The 22658-nt window shown below is 38.7% G+C and overlaps 1 protein-coding gene and 1 long non-coding RNA gene across 2 annotated transcripts in view; one reads left to right on the top strand and one right to left on the bottom strand.

Annotated features, from left to right (window-relative positions):
* Ofcc1 (orofacial cleft 1 candidate 1) overlaps positions 1-22658 on the top strand; it is a 277373-nt gene that overhangs the window by 242529 nt on the left and 12186 nt on the right. Inside the window, exon 16 of the mRNA XM_031359413.1 lies at positions 20159-20365. Coding sequence (XP_031215273.1) covers positions 20159-20365 — 207 coding nt within the window. The remainder of the gene's footprint in view (positions 1-20158; positions 20366-22658) is intronic.
* Positions 15698-21469, bottom strand: LOC116082506. The gene is made up of 2 exons (XR_004115343.1): positions 20662-21469; positions 15698-15993 (listed from the first exon to the last, which is right to left on the bottom strand). It is a non-coding gene; the product is annotated as an uncharacterized LOC116082506 (long non-coding RNA).

Below are 22658 nucleotides of genomic sequence, written 5' to 3'. Positions count from 1 at the left end.
AAAAGAAAAAAAAGAATGTAATGTAAAATTACATTAATTGCTTAATGTAAAAATATTCTTTTCTAAGATATAGTTTTAGTTTTAATTATGTGTATTACTCATCTGGGTTTATGAGCATGCATATGAGTGCAGGAGATGTCAAAATTGAAGGCATGGGATCTCCTGGAGTTACAGGTTGCTATGAGCCTCCCTATGTGGCTTCTGGAAATGGAACCCAGATCATCTGGGTTCCAAAACAATGTGACCTCTTAACAGCTGAGCTATCTACCTAGCCCTACCATTCAAATCATGGTCCAGGTTTTATTGTTCATTTACATTAGATAAAGATAATGTTATGCAAAATAGATGTAAAACAATTTGTGGGGTTTTTTTGTTTGTTTTTGGTGGAGAGATCACACAATTTTCAATAACCATTAAATCAAAACACAAATAGTCTTATCACCCAAGTCTAGGCAATGTTCATCATCCACCGAGAAAGCTGCGAGAATTGTTGGGGAAATCCATGCTCAGTTATCTCAGGGTCCAGCTGTGTCTCAGCAATGTTCATCAATAAGTGGACAGAAATCCAGATATTTAGCAACCAATAAAGTTTCCACTCCTGTCTTTTTCCACATGCCCTTTTCTGATATCACTGCAGGGACTGTGACTTCTTCAAGGTTACATTGATCACACAGTTGATCTTGCTGGGAGCTGTGTTTTGAATGTGCAATTTTGGCTCATTAATGAAGATGTTCCTGTAGGTCATGGAAAGGGGCCAATGAAGCTACAGTACCACTAATAAGACATCATAGAACTATGAACCTGCTTGACTCTTGAAAAATCATTGGAAGTACGAAATATCCTTGACAGCGGACCTGGCTAATGGAAAGAGTGTTCTGTCTGCCTGTGCAGTAAATACCTCAGAGGATAGAGAGAAATATAAAATAGGCAGTAAAGGAGCTTACTAGCCAGGAGTGTAAGACAAAAATTAAACACATAAAACAATCACAGAGCAAAGAATAACCGTTATAATTAACTGCAATGGTTTCCTATGGTTCAGAAGTATAGATCTAACAGTCAAGAAAATATGCATGCCCATATAGAATGGGACATTTCTACATATCAAAAAGTTCAGGGGGTAACCTCACTTCTCAAGTCTTTCTCTGTATCAGAGAATGTATTTACTTCCAAATCAGTTTTATTGTCACCTGAGGAACTGTTGGAAGCAAACGGTCCTTAGAATTGAGCCCAATAAAGAGTGCACTGATAAATTCTTCTGGCCCATTGGCACCGTCACTGCTGGTACCATATGTTATCAACGGGTCTCATAAGACTGTGCTCCGTATCGTTTTCCTCTGAGCTCAAACATGCTCACCCTGGCCATGAGGGGATAGATGGCTGCTCTCCAAGCATCACACACCTAGACATCATGGCGTTCTCTCAGCACACACTCTTCTCTCTTTTCCTCCCTCCCACCTTCTGTCTCTCTCCCACACCTTCTTCCCTCCCTCCATTTGTCCATCTGTCTGTCTGTCTTCTCCTTTTTCCAGCTTGGGAACCAACTACTGAAGTACAGTCTCAGAATTTTGTTCTGAGATAGTGTCTTACTGAATCTGTCCTTGAATTCACTCTGTAGTCAAGACAAGTTCAACTCTGAATGGTCCCTGCCTCAGATTTTGAATTAGCAGGCAATCCAGGCTATGCCACCAGGCCTACAAGAATGTATATGTTCATGGATGATGTCCAGATAAGTGAATATCTTAATGTGATAGGAACAAAAGTAGTTGTAAAACACAGGAATTTGGTCTTTATAAAGACATTACAGTAAAGAAAATTGGCAATGAAAAAATACTAATATTATGTGCTTAAAGGTGTTGAATCCCAAACTTTAAATCAAAATGGCCTACAGTACTATACCAGCTTATCATTTAATTGATAACTTCCCTAGAGATGTACTTAGTTCCTTACTGGTCAGGGTTATGGGCTGTGTCGGAGAGAAATCAACAGTGAGTTTAAGAAGAAAGGGGCCTTTCACTGGACTCATGCTTTAAAGTTGTTTGGAAAGTGAAATCTCAGGTTTCAGTTACCGACCTTTCTGGCAGGCCTGTGGTAACTGTGTGGAGCATGTGCTGAAGGAACCAATCTGCAGGATCTACCCCAGAGCTCTGAGAAATATACCCAGCTGAGTAAGCTTCATTTTATTAAAAGCTTGGTGTCTAGGAAGCTCTTATGATTTTTAATCATGTTCTATTTTTAAGCTTTTTCTAACATCCAGTAGCAAAAGGAAATGTGTGGATTTTTGCTCTGTTAAACATTCAAGATAGCAAATGCTAGGGAAACAGGTACTATTGATGATTTGGAGGGAAACAGAGGACTCTGGTACATTTCTTGCTTTAAGGTGGTTGTATACAAGAGGGGGTGATTTTTGAACCCTTTGTTTATTGGCCTTAGTGGTTCTGTGTTGGGTGGATACAAATGCATGCCAATCAATTACCATGAGCCTTTACTTTGGTGCATAGCAAAATTTCTTCCCATTGAACATACAGAATCTGGGGTATGAAGACAAGAGGAGATATTTCAGAAGGGAGACAAAGACTATTACCTTGGGAATCAGGATGTCAGGACATGTCTCAGACAACCCTTTGAACAGTGACATGTCTAGTCCTTGCATAGCTTTTGTGTGGTTTGACTGAATTAGTATTTACAGGCTAACTCACTGCTATTCCTTACTTGAATGTTAAAAGGCAGATAAAAATTAAGTCTATCAAGTGCAGAAGTCAAGCGACTCCTATTCTTGACTCTAAAATAAACTCCAAATGAATTGACCTTCAAGTAATCAGATTTCAGGTCACTGGGAAATATATATTAGATCCTGGAATATATACGAGGCCAGCTGGGCCATTCTGGGTGGAAGAACAAGGTGGAATAAAAACCCTAAGCAATGGGCTCTGCAACACAGAGTGCTGAACTGTCAGGTTGGCTTTTTTTATTTATTTTTTATTTTTTTGACTCTGTAGCTCAGGCACCCGCCAAGCCAGAGATTTGCGATGAATAGCGCCCATATTGATTTTTCCATAATGGAGTGTAAAAGAAAAATGGCTAGATTTTGTTGCAGGTATTTTCATGGGGTGCTAAATTGGAGGATTAGTTGCAAACAGCAGTACTGATAAAGTCTGCTGTCCATCTTGACGGTTGGGTCTTTCTATTAAAATGGCACATAAATAACCTATTAGATTCCCCCACCCATGGTAATTCAAATGCACCTGTCAACTTGATAAAGTACTTGCCTGGGGGGAAGCGCTGTTTACATTTTCACTCCATTCTTCAGAAAAAGTGAGATTCTAATTATTTCTCCCACTGTAAATTAACGCTGACTATGATGGTTAGCGTATCTCCATATTGTTCCATCTTTGGGAAAGTTAAATAATAGAACTGATTCATCATCTATTATGCAACGTGTGTTTTTATGACAGGCTTCCCTGTGCTCCTTCCATCTCCTCTTGTTCTAAATGTTCATTCATTCTCTGGCTCATGTGCTGTCTGAAACTTTCTGGGATTTTTTTTAGCCTTTGAGAAGTCCCTGTGGATGTTCAACTAGTCCCCAAACTTTGAACCACGTCTCAGACCTGGCTTTGTTTCTTTCCTTCCTTTCCAGGCATGTGTCCATTGTTCAGCTGGCCATTACCTGTTGTCAGTGACCACATGTTACTACGTAATTCTTAGTTTCCTCCTGGGAGACTTTCCTCATTACACATATCATGTGTGGAGGTAGATAATTTTGTTCTACTTAGAATTTCCACCTTTTTTAGATACCCAGTTAATTTTTTAGAGTAATTCATTTTTTTCTTTTATTTTTATGGTTATCTCTTGGTTAATATCTTGCTTTCTTGGTTACTATATCTGGCCATAATTATGTTAAATTATGTTCCCTATACTAGGCTCTTAGGACTTAGTGCATGTATTTCTCCTTCAAGAAATCCTTTCAGATCCTCCCACACATAATCTAATTACCACCAAGGGTTGGCGGTTCTTCATGGGGAAAAAGAAAGCACATGGAGGGACACACAGTCTATGTGAATTCTTGGAATAGCCTTAGGTAAATTTGACTATAATATTACTTTGTAACCCCCAATCTAGAATTTTCTATTGTTTTCTGTACACAGTCACATATTTGTCTGAAACTAGTTGATTCTATAACTAAAAGATACTTAGAAGACAAAGAATGAAAAAATAAAATTACAGCCATCAAAGTGACTGACATTTTGGGACAGCTGTAGGCTGTTTCATTGCCTGTGCTTTGTGCAGACTTTGCAACTGCTCTCTTAAGGTGTCTCCAGGAGGGGAATTGGTTCCCCAGCTACTTGTCGGCCCCAGTTTGTAGGTCTCCAGCCAGTCTCTGCTTTACTTCTCTCTAATGCCCATTTCCTCCAATAAATAATTTCCTGCCATAGTTCAAGATACCACTGGACAAGATATTGTTATCAAGAACATTGGCCAACTGAACTGGATGTTTTCATTTAAAATACACTTAAAATACGTATAACTATCTTTCTGCTGAGCTAATTTAACGAAAGTTGAATTAATGACAATACCTTTTAGCTATAAACACACTGATTTCATTATTTTTAACGCATTAGTTTGGAAATCAATTTTTAATAATGGAATTATGTCTTTCCAGGCTCTAATTTGTCCATCAATCAATCAAAGGCTATTACTGCATGTTAAAGTTTCCATTTAATTTGCGAACCTTTGGTTCTGTCTCAAAAATATATTTGAGGCAGGGAATGCAAGCTTCATCTCCTTTCTGTCTCTTTCTTGCCAAGGAAGGAAGCACATTCTGATACTTTTAACTCTGAGTAGATTTAAGAACGAAATGGAATTGACATAACATCTAAAAATGTTATACAAACTGTGAGTGTGTATGTGTGTGTACACACACATGTGCATGGGTCTAGCTACTCATAAGGCTGCTGATAAGAAAACACATGAAGCTGTAAGTTTGACAAATGTGGTAGCAGTTTGTTACTAAAAGTTGTAGCTACTTTTGGAATCTTTCAACTGATATTTGAAATCTAGATTATAACATTTAGCGTGTGTGTGAGAGTGTGTGTGTGTATGAGAGAGAGAGAGAAAGAGGGGGGGTGGGCATAGAGGGAGAGGGATGCTGGTGCTCTCTGTTCTTATCTAAATAGTGTCATGTCAACTTATCAAGAGAATGAGCACTATCCTCTGTGCCCAATATAAACAGTTCCTCCTTCCTCCTCTCCTCTCTTTTTTCTTTCTTTCTTTGCTTCTTCCTTCTTTTTTCTCTCCTTCCTTCCTCCCTCTCTTTCTCTCTTTCTCTCTATCCCTTTCTTTTTCTTTCTTTCTTCCTTTCTCTCTCTCTCTTACTTTCTTTCTCCCCTTCCTTCTTTCTTTCTTCCTAATATTTATTTCTTTTATGTTAGGTGTTTGAGTGTTTTGCCTATATAGTCATTCATGTACCACATATATGCCAGGTCCCCATGGAGATCAGAAGCTTGTGGATCCATTGGAATAGTGTAAGGTGGGTAGTGAGCCTCCATGTGGGTGCTCAGAACAGAACCCTGGTCCTCTGTAAGAACAACAAGTGCTCTTAACTTCTGAGCATATCCCTGATCTCTTGTTTTCTTTAGATAGAGGATATTCACTTTGTCCAGTATGTGTAAATCATCCAGAGTAGAAGAACCAAATACTAGGTGAGTTGCAGGCTAGTAAATAATATCTTAGAAACATTTGAAAACCATTTTATTTACTCTAGGCATCAAGTGAGCAATGTTTGCTAGTAGTGTTCTGCCACTTGAGTCTTAATTTTATGGATCTGTAGACAGGGAGAGTGATGATTTGTATTTGTTTATTTTGGCATCCTGCTTTTTCAAATTAAAACAAAGGTAAGGGGGCATGGCTTCCCACAGCTTTTTGACCTAGAAGAATATAAAGTGAAGCGACTGTCTCCTGAACTGTTACAGCACCAATCTGGGATACTTTCATGTGTTTCTATTCTAGTCCAAACACCCTCTAGTGTATATTTAAAAAAAAAACTGGAAAGCTCTTAGAAATCCTGGAATCAGATATTTCACTTGTGGCTGGGTCTTCAAATGATAGAAATCTATCCAGGGCAGCTGGAGAGATAGCTCAGTGGTTAAGGGCACTTGCTGTGCTTCCAAAGGACAGCCGCCTATAACTCCAGCTCCAGGAGATTTGACATCCCCTACGGCTCTCCACAGACACTGCATGCATGGACAAACCTGGAACATAGACATATACATGATCAAAGATAAAAATTTAGAAATCATTTTCAAGTCTAGACCTGTAACTCTCTTTGCTGAAGAAGACTGTGTTCAGAGATAAGGAAGTTAGTAAACTGAAAACATAAGTTATTGTGTGATTGGGTCATTGTGTAATGTGTCTGTTACAGCCTTTGTTGTTGCAGCATGTACAAAGAAACCATGATTACATTGTAATGACCACAAGCAGCTCAGCCTCCAGGATGATATGTCCCATTGTCACCTAACCTCTGTTTCTCGGTTTTGGCATTGTACCTGATATTCAGACAATTTTTCTCTAAATAATATGTCTTTTATTCCCTGCTTGCCTGACAGGGTTTGGGGGGGGGATGGTGAGGGGGTGGGGAGTGGGTTCTTGGTGGTTAGACTGGGACATGTCTAAATAATGTCTATACTTTTTACTTTACCTGGACTCTTTGGGGTTTGTTCAAAAGTGCTCCCACTTATTTGGAAGATTTCCTGCCGTTGCTTAGTAACATAAACCTGTGGTTGCGATCCTGTCTTCTTCTGCAGTTGTGTTTGTGTGGGTATTGAGATGTTCCAGATGGGCCTCTATTCTGGTTGGCATTTTGCAGTTTTCTTATTCTTCAGATAAGTTGTTTCATTTTTTTAAAATTACATTTATATTTTTAAGGTGGAAAATGTGTGAATATGGATACAACATACCTGTTGGAGTTGGGAATCCATTCTCTCCATCAAACTCAAGTTTTCAAGCTTGGCGTCAAGCATCTCTATCCACTGAGAACTGACATGAACCCATTTCTCTATTTATTTTTTTTATTCTTCTGATTGGACAAATCATTTTTAACTATTCAAAGCATTTGTTTCTTTCTTCTGGTGTATACACTTCGTTTCTCACCCTAATGTAATTGCCATTTTAGTTACTGTACTTTTTATTTATAGGATTTCTGTTTGGTAGTATCCATGTTCTTTATTGTTCTTCACATTAGGGACATATATCAGTTATTTGGATTACTTCTTTAAACTTAAACATAATAAGTATAGTAAAACCTTGAAAATAGAATTTCAGTTCAGCATCCTGGAAATTTTATTTTTAATCAATTAATTATTAGTTAATTAATTATTAATTGTGTGTGCATGTGTTGTATGATGATTTATAGGGGTTGCAATTCTGTTTATGAGGAGGTCAGAGAACAATGCTGTAGAATCAGTACCATCCTTCCACCTTCAGAGAGTTTCAAGACAAAATTGAAGTCACCAGGGTTGTACTTCAAGTGACTTTAGCTTCTGAGACATCTCATCAGCCCATCTATAAATCCTGTCCCCTGACTACAATCACACATCATAATGATTTTAACTCATTGATGCTACATTTTCCTATTTCATTTTTTAAACATGCATACATTGTACTTTCTGTAGGTAAGGGAATAACAAAAGATGAAGAAAAATTATCATATATGAACTGACTTATATATAGCAAAATTTAAAGACTCTAACCTAAACTGTATCAACTAGTAAATTATTCAAGAACACTGGGATAAAATATCAACATGCAGATAAACGATAGCAACTTTATATATGAATTATCCTGGAGACAAATAACAAAACCAAACTCATTGGCCATAGAATCTATAGAAAATACATAGGAATTTATTCTATCAAGGAGATAAAGACATGTTGGCTAGAACTATTAAGAAATGGTGAAACAAATAGATAACAATAATTTGTGTGAAAATTAACTAAACTATCCAACTACCCAAGGCAATCTTCAGATTCAGTGTAATCTCCACATGCAATGGGAGTCTTCACAGAAGTGGAAAATACTAAATCTATATGAATCCTCAAATACCACCTAATAGGCAAACACTAGAACAAACCCAACCAAGTTGGAGGCATCACATCGTCTGATTTCAAAACATACAGCAAAGCTGTAATGACCAAAATGGCATGGTATTATCATAAAAACAGACACAGAGAGTGATGGGACAATGGGAGAGATAGAAATCATAGATATAAATGGGAACATTTGTGGTCTTCAATACAATGGCAAGAACACATATCATGGCAAGGTGCTTCACTTCAATAACTACTGTTGCAAACTGGAAACTCAAATCTAAAAGGAGGAAATTAAACCTAGGCCTGATAGTATATTCAAAAAACAACTCAGAGTGAATTAAACACCTAAACATTATATGATACAGTGTAATTGTAGCCATTTCACACCCAATATATGTGCGTTATATGTTATGTGTCTTAGGCACACACAATTTTAATTTGTTAGGTAGATTTCAATAAAGTTGAATGAGTTTTCCTCAAAAATGAAAAAATTAAATTACAAATAAAAAGAACAGTAAAACAAGACCAAAAGTTCTATAGTTTTTTTTCCCATTTTCTAAAGTTTCATGGTATTCCAAGCAATGCTCTTTAGAGAAATTCTGAATCCTCTTTAGTTCTGAAAGGCAGGTGCAGACAGATGTGCTATTGGTAGCAGGTGCTAATAAAGCTGAGTCACAAAAAAAAATCTTGTGAGCTCAATTGCCATGATTTTGTTGACTATATGTATATATATATGTATATATATATATATATATATTACATATGCATGTAAATATACAATACGTATATGTACATACACATATAGATATATATGTACACATATACACATATATATGTATATCTCCTAACACATCTTTTAGACCAGGAAGATGTCATAGAAATTATTTAACTCAAGAAGTCACTTTGTTCTGTTTAAATGAGGACTTCAGGAGGATTTTTCTATTCTACAGTCTAGTTTTAAACTTAGTTCAGTTTAAACTTTAGTTTAGTCTTTTAAAAGGAGAGCAGAGACCATTTAGAAGCTTGGGTCCTGGGGGTCAGAGAGTCCAGCTGTCACATTTTGAATCCACTCTATGTCAGTTATCTTTAATTCCAGTTTCAAGTGATCCAACACCCTGTTCTGGCCTCTGTGGATTCCAGGCATTTACATGGTGCACATGCATGCATATATACATACATACATGCATACATACATACATATGTACATACAGGCAAACCACTCATATGCAGTAAGATATAAGATAAATGGCTCTTTAAAATCAAGACAGTCTTTTCTTACTTGTATGGTTGTGTAATGATTGTTTCAGAATGTACTGTATTGTCAGAAGTAGATGTTTTATGTGCATGTGAAGGGCTGTTATTCCAGGAGAGTTAAACCATAGTAGTCTCTGACTTGTGGATGGTGTGGTGTGGTGAGGTAATGAAAGAGTGGCTGAGAAGAGCTCCCTGGATTAGAAAACTGAGTTCAGGCTTGCAGTGTAGGATGTTGATACTTCACTGGTACTGTTGCGGAAATGGAAAACACTGATATCAATGCATACATTAATAAATTAATATATATCAATTTGAAAAAATATAGGAATTTGTAGTTGGAAAAATAAAATAGATTCCAGGAGCTTCAAAAACAGGGATGATAACAGCCAAACAGAAAACCCGGGTGTTTTCCAGTATTGGATCCTCTGAGATAGCTATATTCATTTATTTACTCCTTTAAGAGTATGAATATTTAGTGCATTTCAGCAGCCAGCCTCCATGGATTTGCCATGTGAAGCTTGTGTCTGTAGAAGGGGAGAAATGAACAAGCAGAGAAAGAAATACTTAAGGTGTTTGATAGCAATACGTCTATTCCAGGTGATTCCAATCACCAGGCACAGGGTATGGCTGATGGGCTGCAGCCTCTCCTTTAGGGTAGTGGACCTCACTAATAGATGGCATTTGTAACAATAGTGACTGAGGAGAGCCACAAGCCAAGTACATGTCTGGGGAGAACTCACCAACACCTATTGCAAAGGTCATGTTGGAGCATGCTCAGTGGGAGATAGGAGCACAATGGTTGCCAGTTCTCCCTAGATAGGCAGCCAATTTGTACCACTTGACTTGGATTCAAAATAAGATTAGACAGAGTATAAACATTCTATTCTCCATCCACCTGCTTTTCATTCATTTCAGATGATTCAAAACCAAATTGAGACATACTTTCTCTTGAAAGCAAAATAAAATGCACACGCATAGACCTACAATCTCTTAGCATGTGTTATTTTGGTATTTTTCTACCACTGCAGAGAAATCAATTCAACGAATGTACTTAGAATCAAGTATTAGCTATGAGCATTAACAACAGGTCACCCTTTGAGATAGAAACTTCTCATAGAGGAAGGAAGGATTCCCTATTTCAGTGCCCTGCACATCAAAACAGTGGTGCAGGTATCATATTTAAGATTTCCATCTCTCTGAATCAAGGTCTCATATTGCCCAAGCTGACTTCCATCTCCTGATCTCAGTGGGGAGATCTTCCTGCCTCAGGATCTCAGTACCTTCCAAGTACCATAGACCATAGGTTTGCATTATCATACTTTCTTGAATTGTATTTTAAAATTGAAAGGGTCAGTGTTCTTCATATGAGTTAATAGTTTAAGATTTTTCTACCATAGATGTAGTAACATAGTTATGAATTTTAGTCTACTGTAGCCAGGACTGCGGGACCACATTTCAAGTTTAACACCAAAAAATAAAATTAAGTTGGTCAATGTTGTTTCCTTCAGATACCTGGAATTCCACAATTGGGTCCTCCAGTAAACTAGTTCAGTTACTATCCCTTAGTTCTATAATCGCATAAAGTAAAAGGTTAGATCAAATAGATAACAACCTTTAAAGTTTTTTTCTTTTTCTTGTAGCATTCAAGGGAAGAAAGGTAGGCTCTAAATTTGAAGGTCTGGGTATTTTGTCTTATTTTCAAAAACAATCTGGTTTTGGCACTCTGACTTTGAAGTTTTCCTTCCTGTAACTCTAGAGAAGAGTGTAGGTGTGGGAAACAGGGCTGGCTACATCATTTAGGACTACTTTGCATTTAAACAATCCCTTCACCATCTGTAGGATTTATCTAAAATCATTGTGGGTGGTTGGAGTAAATGAATGTGTTTCTTTTTTCTAACCTTCCCCGCCCCGTCTGGCTTCAGTCCCACGTGCGTGGCCCCCAAACCTCCCAACCTAGGATTCCAGGACTGATGATGCTCTCTCTCCCTTTTAACCACTTTTGGCATGAACAGAGAACTGGAAGAAGGGAGGGGTTGTTCTAAGCTGACATTGGCTCTGAGATTAATCTGTAGGATGTTTAAATATGGCCACAGTGCTACCATTATGAACATTTGCATACATGTCCAGAGGCAAAAACTACAGGACTCCTGCCAAGACCTGTGATTTTTATCCTTTAATAAAATAGCACCCAACTTTTTTTCCTTGTATTTATTGCTGTTGCTCAGACATTTGAATAATGGCTTAACCAGAAGTGAAATTCTTAGAGATTTCCTTGTACAGTCGTGTCTGAAGACAAAGCAGTATGTTTCCAACAACAGATAAATGATGGGAAATTGGAGGTGTTCAATAGCGAATCCTAAGGTAGAGTATGTTCACAGAAGCACACAGTGGTGTGTTAACTTTACTCCAATGACATAATAAATCCCTATCTCAGTAGGGCAGAGATAATTTTGTATAAAAATATGGCTTGCTGACCATTCCATAGTCTATTACTTTTCACTAAATTGGTTCAAATTTACTTAAGTTCTCCTTTTCTGATAGCTCTGTTAAAGAAAGAAACATATTTTGGTGTAATCTTCTATTAATTCTTTGATCTTTTGTTGTCAAGAAATATATGAAATACATGAAATAGTGTTGTAAAACCACTGATAAACATAGACTGCACAGAAGTCAGAATAGCAAGATGAAAAGCCAAACCATCAAATGGGAAAGTTTTCCAAGTCGCTGTGTGTGTGCCAGGTTTTAAATGTTTGAATCAGGCCATGTCTTCAGTTCTCATATGAGCCAGCTTTGAGTTTGAACTCCAAAACAATTCTGCATGAATCAAGGGAGGACATACATCACCATCTTTGGAAAAACCTACTCTCCTGTGTCATCTTCTGCTTTCTATGAACTGGAGGTGACATTTTCTATAAGACCCAATCTTTGAGTTTTTGAGATTTTTGTCTACCTTAGACAATTGATTTGCATCCTTTTGATTCTCAAAAGAATGTTGCAGTTTGAATGCCCCCTCTTACCCCTGAAAATACTCATGCGCTGGCAACAGACTAATAGTAAGTAGGACAAAAAGCCTCTGCCTTCTCCAATGGATCAGAACCATGGCTGGGGGGACTAGCTAGTTATTGCCGGATTGCATTTTCACAACACCTATCCCTTTCATTGTTTGCCTCTGTTATTCTTGTGCCTTCTGCAGTTTGTTGATGTACCACAAAAGCCCTTCCCCCTTTTCATCTTCCCAGTTGCCGAAACTGTGAGCTTAATGGAATTCTTTCTGTTCCATATAAATTACCCAGTCTCTGGTATTTCTGTTACAGCAGCAGAAAACAGAGGAACGCATTGCTTTCTAAGACTAAACAAAGCAGGCATGTCTGTAAAAGTGAACCTTTTACTAAGACCCTCTGGGGATGTTGGTTTTTTGGTTTTTTGGTTTTGTTTTGTTTTTAACAAAATGGTCTAATTCTAAATAAATGGTGATGAAAATCACCATCATCAAGCACAACTCATTTGGAACTCTAACATCAAATCCACAGGAGACCTACTGCATCATCCAGGGTGACCTAATTTCCTGACCCTGGCTCCTTCTGCTTGGTTTGCCATACTTAGAAACTGAACGTAAATCCAAGCGAGAAAAGAAATCAATCCAAAAGCTATTAGAAAAAAATATATCTATGCCATAAATCTATGTTCTACTGCATAATTATAATAACATAAACAACTCCACTATAAGGACGTTCACATCAGACCTAATTTCATGCTGAACTATTATAACGCAATTAACAGCCTCATAGTCCTGTGTTAATTAAGCTCTGTTGTGAAATATGCAGTATTTGAACCTGTTCCGGCCTGTTTCATCTACTACTGAATCACAGCCCTGAACTTGCTCTCCTGCTGAAGGATGGATTTCATTTAAGTTTTAGTATGTGGGGTTGATGTTTTGTGGTTTTGCTTTATATTATATTTTTATGCTTCCAGATCGAGGTCAGCTTCAGCTCCCAAGGTATGTTCTATATGTGTAGTCTCTCAATCCATTTGTCTCAGTAGATTTGTTAACTCACTCCGGGCTTCCCCAGCAATGCTAGACATGTTTGATTGGTTTGATGAAAGGGATTTTATGTGACAGGAGAGAGACATATGCAACCCATCTCAGATTATGTGTAGCAGTAGAATAGAGTAACATAAGCATATTCTGACCTTATGCATTTACAGAACTAGAGTGGACTTCAGTTTTTCCAGGAAGTCACTTAACTGGGCAAGTAGTTAAGCCCTTATTCATTACAAAAATGAAAAGCAGAAGTATGTTTAGAAAATGCTGGTTAGAGAAAACTCGTGTCCTGCTTCCTTCTTTATCTCTTTCTGCCCCTCACCCACTCTAGCTAAGACTGCATACATTGTGTGCCAATTAACCTACCAGATCTTCCTGTCCTCTATTTAGATTGCCTTTATGACCAGAAATAAAATTTAATGGAGATGTTTACATGTAGGCTTTTGGTTTGGATAGCAAATACCACGCTGGTCACTTTGCCACACAGTTTCTTTCTCAGCAACTAGATATAAGGGCACCCATTTAAAAGACAAGAGAATAGGGTGTTCATGTAGATTGTTCAGGAAAGAACTACACACTCTAAGGGGGGAAGATAACTTCTTCGTCTCTCTCTTCCTCTGTATCTGCCTCTGATCAGCTGCTCTTCCCATTTTTCTCTGTTATAAAACATTTTTTTTTCCAACCTTGCCCTACTTTCTTAACCCTGGGGAGATTTTACAGTCTTAAAGCCAAGCATCCTTCATTGCTGGAGGCTGTTCTTTGGTTTAAGGTAGAAGATATAGCAATTACCCGCAGGGTAGGGTGTTTTCACAGCCAGGGTGAAAAAGCTGAATGCCTCAGCAGGTTACTGAGAGACTCTTTTCTGTGGGGAAAGTCTGTCTCAGGTCATTTGACTATTTCTGAAAGGCACACTGGACTTTCCCCTTGTCTCTGTGACCTTTTCGGAAGGTGAGGCGACTCTATGACTTCATTTCTTCCTCTGGCTGCCTCTAGGATCCTGACTCTTCCAAGACTTGCCATCGGGAAGCTCTGGGGAAGAGCACAGCTGCTTTCGTAGACATCTACAGCCCAGATGCAGAGAGAAATGTGGTCTCGTGCCATAGACATTGGTCATTTGAATATGACATTTAAGTTAGGATGGTCCCACCAAGACCCAGGATGGGAAACTAAGAATCATCCAGAGAAGCACTGAGCTAAAAGGAAAACCCAGCCTTTAGAGTCATGTCCAAACATGTCCCCATCCTGTGGCTGCACATTAAGGAGAAAACACAACAGTATGTCCCTACGTGTGGTCAAACATTGAATCACAGTGTAGTCACAACAGCTTTAGAGTCAGAGCTATGTGAGCTCAAATATAGTCTGACTCTTTATGGTCAGGGTCTCAGGGGACTGGTATAGATATCTCCTAGGAACTGTCTGAGAAAGTTAAAATTTATCCATAGAAAGTAGTGCAAAGGAAATAAAAGTTTCTGCCTTATTATAGAGAGTTCTGTGGAAGATGGATACTATTGTGTTACTTGGTAACAAAAAAGACTTGCAGTAGACATCAGAAACACAGGCTACAGGGATATTCTTGCTAAACCAGATTTGGGCAGGTAGAGATGTTAAATTCTAGGAACAGCCTTACTCTAAAACATGGAAACAAATATAAGATTCTCTTCTGCTTCCCCAAGTGTCATAATCATGCCATGTGAGAAATGGAGCCACTTTGTGCCTCTTCTCACAATTCCAGAAGTTATTAAAAATGTTAAGTTCAAAAGGATGAGTGATGGCCGTGGTTTGCCACATAATCCTACCTACCTGATAAGTTGGCCAAGGTGAGTGAAGATTTTTTTTTCAAATAATTATCACTAATATCAACTTTCATATCATGCAGAAGGCAGCAAACATATCTATCTATCTATATGCTTCTATAGGGTTTTCAGAAAGAATGCAAGTTTAAGAGGCTACAGTGGAGTTCAAACTTGAAGAAATGGGTTGACAGGTTGTACTGTGGAGATTCAGAGCCATAAGAGTGCTGGGAGGGAGCCACAGGAGTCGGAGTTTGAGAGTGAGGCTGTAGAGTCCAGCTGGGAAGTGAAATGCTGAACTGGGCTCTGAGAACAGGGATTGTGGGTTCAAGTCTAGGTCTAGATGGGTAGACTGTTGGGCAGGTAGACTATGTCAACAGTAGGGAACAGAGCTGAGCTGAAACCAAGGGAGCCCTCTGCCTGCCCTCATGCACACACACACACACACACACACACACACACACACACACACACACACACACCAGCAATTAGATGACGGAATGTTATAAGGCCATATCATCATGGTGTTGTGTTCATCACTTTATGTGGTCTCGTTAAAGGGGTTACATCCATTCCTCAGATGGTCTGATGTGTCTGATAAATTCCAGGGCCTGGTTTCTCCTATGTGATTTGAGTACACTCAAGTGTCCTTATGATCTCAATTCTCTATCTTAAATTAACAGGGCGGCTCCTTTTTCACTCCCACAAACAATCACTTATCAAGGAGCATGGCGTGGGTGATGCCAGGCAGACAATGTTGTTCCTGGACCTCAGTCATCCTTCTTCCTCAAAGTCAAGCCACACACTTCTTGACAGATGAAGACTCCTAGGGCAAAGCACAGTCTCAGAAGCCAGTTTTATCTAATATAGAGAAACTTAGAGGAAAGAAGGCAGAGGCTGATCTCAACACTCAGTGGGTTTCCCAAGAGATAGAGGATGAACAGCTTGGAGATTGGAATCAAAAGCACAAGGAAGTAGGAGGTGCATCATGAATAAGGGGAATGCCTCCACGACACTGTTGTGTATCTGTGCCTTTGAGCAAATTAATTCACATCCTTCAGTTGCTTTGGCTATGAAATGGACATAGTGCTATCAGCTCTACAGCCTTTTATATCTTGTACATGTGAAGTTTTATATATATGTATGTTCAATTTACATATACAAATATACATATATATGTAGTATATAGCCTCATACATATCAAATTATATATAATAAATATATATATATATATATATAGTATGTCTGTGTGTGTGTGTGTGTTTGTGTGTGTAAAATGTTTGTCACTAAGTAATGTTGACTTACATTTCAGCCTGTCCCTTACTACCTACTTTCTTCTTAGACATACTTCAGTGTCAGCCAAAGTTGCCTCTTCCCTCTCATACTTCAGATTCCTGTGATCGAAGAAGAAAGGAAGATAGGAAAACAAACTAAAGTGAAAAGCAATGTGTGTGTGTGTGTATGTGTGTGTGCGTGCACATGCACGTGTGTGCACGCACATGCACACGTGCTCTTTACAGTAAATTTAGTTTGGAAGAAACCAATTTCTCAAAGGAGAGTAACTGCTACAGTGTTCCCATCTTCTTGAAATAAGCAGTGTTTTCCAAGAGAAGAGTACAGCTTTGTTTAATGTTGAATGTTGCATTTCCAAAACATGGAGGCTCTACTTTCAAAGTCACAGATGCTGTCCAATAACTACTCTCATCAGTATTTGTGGTAGGTATGGTATAGGTATCTATATACTCCAGAACATAGCAAAACCTACTTTTATCCTTTTCCTTGTTTTCTGCATGGGTTTGGAATTATATGTTTTTCATCCCAATTCAGAAATGGGTTAATTCTAAAGGGGAGGAAAGGCCCATGGAGAGCCTGGACTGAAGCTGGGTGAACAGGATGAACAGCCCAGACGGTCTCTGTGCTGATGCAGCCTCCAGGACCAGACTCCACAAGTTACCTAACAAGAAACATGGTCAGATGATGTCATCAGCATGCTATCAGCAGATTTAGAATTAAATTATATATGACAATGTCTGTTACTATAACTGTGGCTACAGTTCTGATGTAGTTTAACAAATTTCTCCTTTAGACATGTCCAGTGATTTGTCTTATATCCTTCCTCATATCTGTCCTGACTGCTTGTTAGAAATCTCATTCCCATGTCTAGTTAGCACCCTACCATTCCAGACTCTACATCAGAGATGAAAAGCTATGTCTATCCAATCTGCCACTCTCCCTATGTTGTCTCACATGCCTCTTTTGGGTACAATGGACACTAGCCTCTTTTCCTTCTAGTTGGTCCCATGTACTGCCTACCCTTTTGTGATTTTACCACAAGTTAGTTAATTAGTTCAGCTTTATAATCCATAACCTTGATTACCACCAGGTGGGGTGGACACCTTTATGATTAATCCTTGTAGTCAGATACAACTCATGATTCAGGCTGAACATGTTCTGATATATCCCTGTTCAGCACTTTAGCTTTTTAAGTTTGTGGTCCATGACCTTGAGTTAAGCATACCCATAAAGTTGTCTACCATCTTTCTCTCTTAAATGGTGTTCTTAAACCAGGCATGCTTGGTAACATAATTTCTATATGAATACTTGCCTATGTATGCATATGTATTTATGTATGTATGCATGCATGCATGTATGTATGTATGTATGTATGTATGCCTATGCTTTCCAATTTTCAGACTTCCTTTGTTGGCAAAGGATATTAATCTTTTTACCTCTTGTGGTTAATTAGATTTTCTTCTCTCTTTTTACTTGGCTAAAGTGTGAGCCCATTGCACTTAGCTTTGCTTCTGTCAGTGCAGTCTCTTTATGGCTGACATTCAAGCTGTCTTAACCCAGTTTCTGGAGTCTTTACCACACCTAATGTCCTTCTGGCCTCACATCTTCCTATAACAACATCAGGGACCCCTTTCCTATGCACTTTTGTCTCTCAGTGTCTTTATCAGCACCAGACAGACCAGTTCTGGAAGCATCTTCTCACTGTCTGTGCCCAAGACAATTGTACCAAGGCTGTTTCATTGGCATCCATAAAAGAAACATAATGATTAGAGAACATCACCTAATGTTTCAAAATATATAGATATTATGTAATTGTCAAATCTAGGTAGTTAGCTGATCAGTCATTTCAAACACTTATCATTTCCACTAGTTTGAGATATTCATCATATTAAAACTAGTTTCACCCTACTGGGCATTAATGTTTCACTAGCATGCCTGCGAACTCTTCACCTGTTGATCAGCCTCTCTCTCTTAGCTCATCTGGCAACCAGGAGTCTTCTCTCTACAACTATGATGTCAGCCTTTATTAGATGCCATGAATCAATGGGACCATGCCTTCTTTATGCTGGCTCATCTCATTTAATGTCTTCCATAGTCCATGTTGATTAAAAAAAAAAAAAAAGAACAAAAACAAAAAACAAAAACCAGGATTTTTTTTTATCACTTTATAGCTTCATATTATTTCATGTAGTCTGTATAGCACATGTTCTTCACGCTTTAAATAGACAATTATATTCATTGATTATAAAAAAAAGAAAACTTGTGCTTTATCTGGAAGAAAAGTCCCTTGTGTGTACTTGCCATAGTTCTACTTTGTAAAGTTAGCATACGCATATGCTCCTGCAAATCTCTGCAAAACCAGGTTTCTTAAGAATTACTTCTATTGACTCAAAACCTCTGTTTTTAATCCCCTAAGATGCTTGTCTTTTCAGTCCTTTAAATACTTTCACAAAATTTATGACCTTGTCTTCTGCCCATCCATATTTTAATCATACCGTTTTTGCCCCCAAGAAAAAAATATTTCTCACTGGCTAAAACTTTACGAGTTTATTGTCAGTTTCAAACTTGCATTAACTTGTCTTTGGGCAGAATTTTTTTTCATATAATTATATCTTTCCATGTTCTTCGGTATTTGCAGTACTCTTAAAGAGTTGTTTAAGAGGAGTTAGCATTTGCTTTGTGTTTGAAATGGGCTTTATGGGTCACTAGATGAATATTTTCTGTCTCTGCCAAAAAAAATGCTAATGCAGAAAGAAATCCATAAAAAACTCTGCTAAGTTCTAAAAATATGGACATCTTGGAATACGAAAATGGGGAATTATAGAGAGTGTCAGTATAGCTCAGAAATTGAAGAGAAAGACAACAGAACAAAACAAGACAAAACAAAACAAAGCAAAACAAAACAAACGAAAAAGGAAACCAGAAGTTTTATTAGCCACACACAAGTTTTAAGGTGGCAAAGTGAAATTTTCATCGGCAGGATTTTAAACAATCGATACAGGTTCGTCTTTTCCACTGCACTATAATTTAGTTATTTTAACTCTAATATACTACACAGGGTGTGTCACATTAGACAATGAAACTGTCACCTGAGGAGCCTTATTAAAAATAAAATTCCAGTAAGTCCAAATTTTCAGGATTACCAGGAAGAAACTTAGTAGTCAATGCCCACGCCATACAAAAGCTGCCCTGTAGACTGCAGGGAATGTCCGTGGACTATCGTTGGCCCATTGATTTAGTGATCTGAGAAGTCTGACACATAGACTTTGCAGCACAAACAAGTCGAAAGAGAAAGCCTTCCTTTCGGGTGAGAAAGCAGCAAGCCTTTCTTTCCGGTGAGAAAGCAGCATGCCCGTTCATAAAGCCATTTGTAAACATTTTTGTTTTCCAATCTACACTGTCATTCTCCCAGCCTGCTTGATCTTCCTGCCTTGGGTTAACATGGAAGCCAATTACAGCTTCTGTGTAGAATTAACTTTGTGGAGCACACACCAGGGATTTGTCTGTCTTCGCTATTTAGATACATGTCAGGAAAATGCGTATGGTGTGTGCAGTGGAGTGCAGGCACTGCAAGACAGCAGAATTTCAGATTTATTGTAAATTCATGTAAAATTGGCTATGCTCTTGACAAATCTTAACTACCTTTTTTGTTTTCCCCCCTTTGGGTTTGGGGTACTTGCCTCTCGGGGTCTCCCTAGGTGGCAGTGTATGATTACATCTGCAAAAGCCATGACACAGAGACCAATATCTCCAGCTGTGACTTCCACCATCAGGATGAAAGTTTTGAGTCTCCAGTTAGCCCAAGAGGGGTTACATCCCACATTTCAGTATACACTGTTTATCCCAGTGGGTTTCAAGAACTGTATCGCCATTTTCTCAGGCTTCCGGATGGCGCCATCATTGAGGTATGTATTACGGAAGTACCTGGAGGCAAATGTCCTGTATGGCATAGTTCATTAATATTATATATATATGTATATTAAATGTGTGGACTTAAACCTGATGTTAAACACATCAGCATCACTGGGCACATAGATGCTAACTAGTATTTGTAGTACTGTAACAGGTTTAGACATGCATTTTAGTCTTTGCCTAAATGAAAGTTTCTGTTTATAACCCCGTTAGCAAAGACGTACTAGAAAAAATAAAAGGGAGTAATTAAGAATTCTACCTGCAACAGATTTAGCTAGGTAATACTTACAAACATCAGTAGGCTGATGGAAGAACTCTGACTCTGTACTTCAGATGTGCGCAGTCCTTCACGCAAATGAATCCACAAAAGGAAAGAGATGCTGGTGTTTGTTTTACTGTTCTCCAAAGGAAAGTTACAAAAATCCAGAAAAGTGCTCCACCTCTAAATCTTGAGAAATATTTTGAAAATATTATTGGGGGAATGAGTTCAAAGTCGTGTTTTCTCCTGAAAATGTGTTAATTTTTCAGAAGACTGATTTATAATTTAAAAACTCATGTTATGTCAGATTTGTAGAATCCAGATTTACAATGATTTCCATTCTGGGTGCACTGCACTCACATAGGTATCGCTTTAAGGGGAGTCTGGGGAGATATCAGGATGGAAATGAAGGCAAGAGAGGAAAAGCCTGCAGGCACACAGCCTGCACATCACTGAATCTGTCTGTCCCACACCTTTGAATCTGACCAAGACTCTTTTTGCTTTAAAACTGATGGAGAAAAAAAATGAAACAAACAAGAAAAATAAAAACCTATTTCTTGGGAGAAATTTCAAATTGTTCAAAGCCCAGTCTTGCAGATAGGATATAGTAAAATATGAACTTGAAGAACCTCAGAGGCACACTCCTGAGAGAAGTGCAGCAAAGTTCTCCAGGAAGCCAGCCATCTTCCCTCCCTGGCCATGACAGAAGAGAAGGTCATGAGCGAATTTCAGTAAGGCAGCAGGTGAGCTGGTACCCACTGCATCTGATGTGTCCAACGTGATCTTCAGAGTCTGGTCCTCTGCTCTCTGCTCTTCTCCTGCACGATCGGTCTCTGCTTCTGAGACATTACTGAGGAAGTGGTTTTTTGTTTTTATGTTTTTTTGTTTTTAAACAGTATGAACTGATGTGACTTCACTTTTTAAATTTGCAGAAGTGTGTTTAAATATACGCTTGCTACAGCACTGAAGTGGCATGGACTGGGGGGTGGGGGGGTGCAAAGGTAGATTTCTCTGCTCTACAGTGTTATGTTTCTCCTATCACCTAGCTGGAGTGACAAGAGGGAGGTGTCCTGGTCTCTGAGCACAGCCACCACCAGGGTCCTCTGTTCCCTCTCTCTCCTTCTTTCGCTCCATAACCTTGGCTTAGTCATTTCTCACTACGCTGCCTATTTCCTGATCTGTAAAACTGGGTTATGCATACTTATGTTACCTGGCTCACGGGGATTTGGCGTAGATTAATGAGATAACATCTGCAAAGTACTTTTAGCTCTGTTTCAAATGGTACAATAAGGATCGCAAAGTATTACAGATCTCGTACAATTAAATGCACTCACCCTTGTAAGCATTCCTACAAATATTGATAATATTACACTAAAAACAAACTAAGCAAGCTTCCAGAAGGACTTGGGTGGTGGGATGGTAAGCACTAGAGCCATCTGGTTCTTCTACCCTTTTCTTCCATAGCCTGCCTATTATAATGAGAGGTGGTGGGCACACAAGTAGGTAATTGGTAGTTCTTTTCACAGAGGAAACCCCAGCAAATAGAGTCCCCTCCCACATTGTTTATTCAGGTCACAGAATGTGCACTGGCCCTGCCCTCTCTTACGTGTGTACTTGATATACCCAGTCAAGCTTTCCTTCATCTGTGTCCTCTGCCATTCTTTCCACCAAGAAACGTCTGTCCTCCTTGTGTTTTTTCTGATGCTTTCAGAGAGTGTTGGATTTCATTCTATATCTTTTGCATAAATTCCAGGAAGAGTTTGGGAGCTCTAGGTGATAGAATCCTGGAGCTAACTGAGGAGTAGGCACACTTCCTTGTAGTACCTGACCAGCTCTTCACAGCTTTACCAACCTCTTTATATCTCTCCTGACTTCACAGGGATATAATGCTGTCTATTATGAACACTACCCTCCCTCCCTCTCTCCCTCCCTCCCTCTCTTTCTCCTTCCCTCTCTCCCTCCCTCACTCCCTCTCTCCCTCTCTCCCTTTCTCCCTCTCTCCCTCTCTCCCTCTCTCTCCCTCTCTC

Source organism: Mastomys coucha, unplaced genomic scaffold (assembly GCF_008632895.1).
Source record: "Mastomys coucha isolate ucsf_1 unplaced genomic scaffold, UCSF_Mcou_1 pScaffold7, whole genome shotgun sequence".
NCBI lineage: Eukaryota > Metazoa > Chordata > Mammalia > Rodentia > Muridae > Mastomys > Mastomys coucha.
This window is presented reverse-complemented; position numbering and strand designations above follow the sequence as displayed.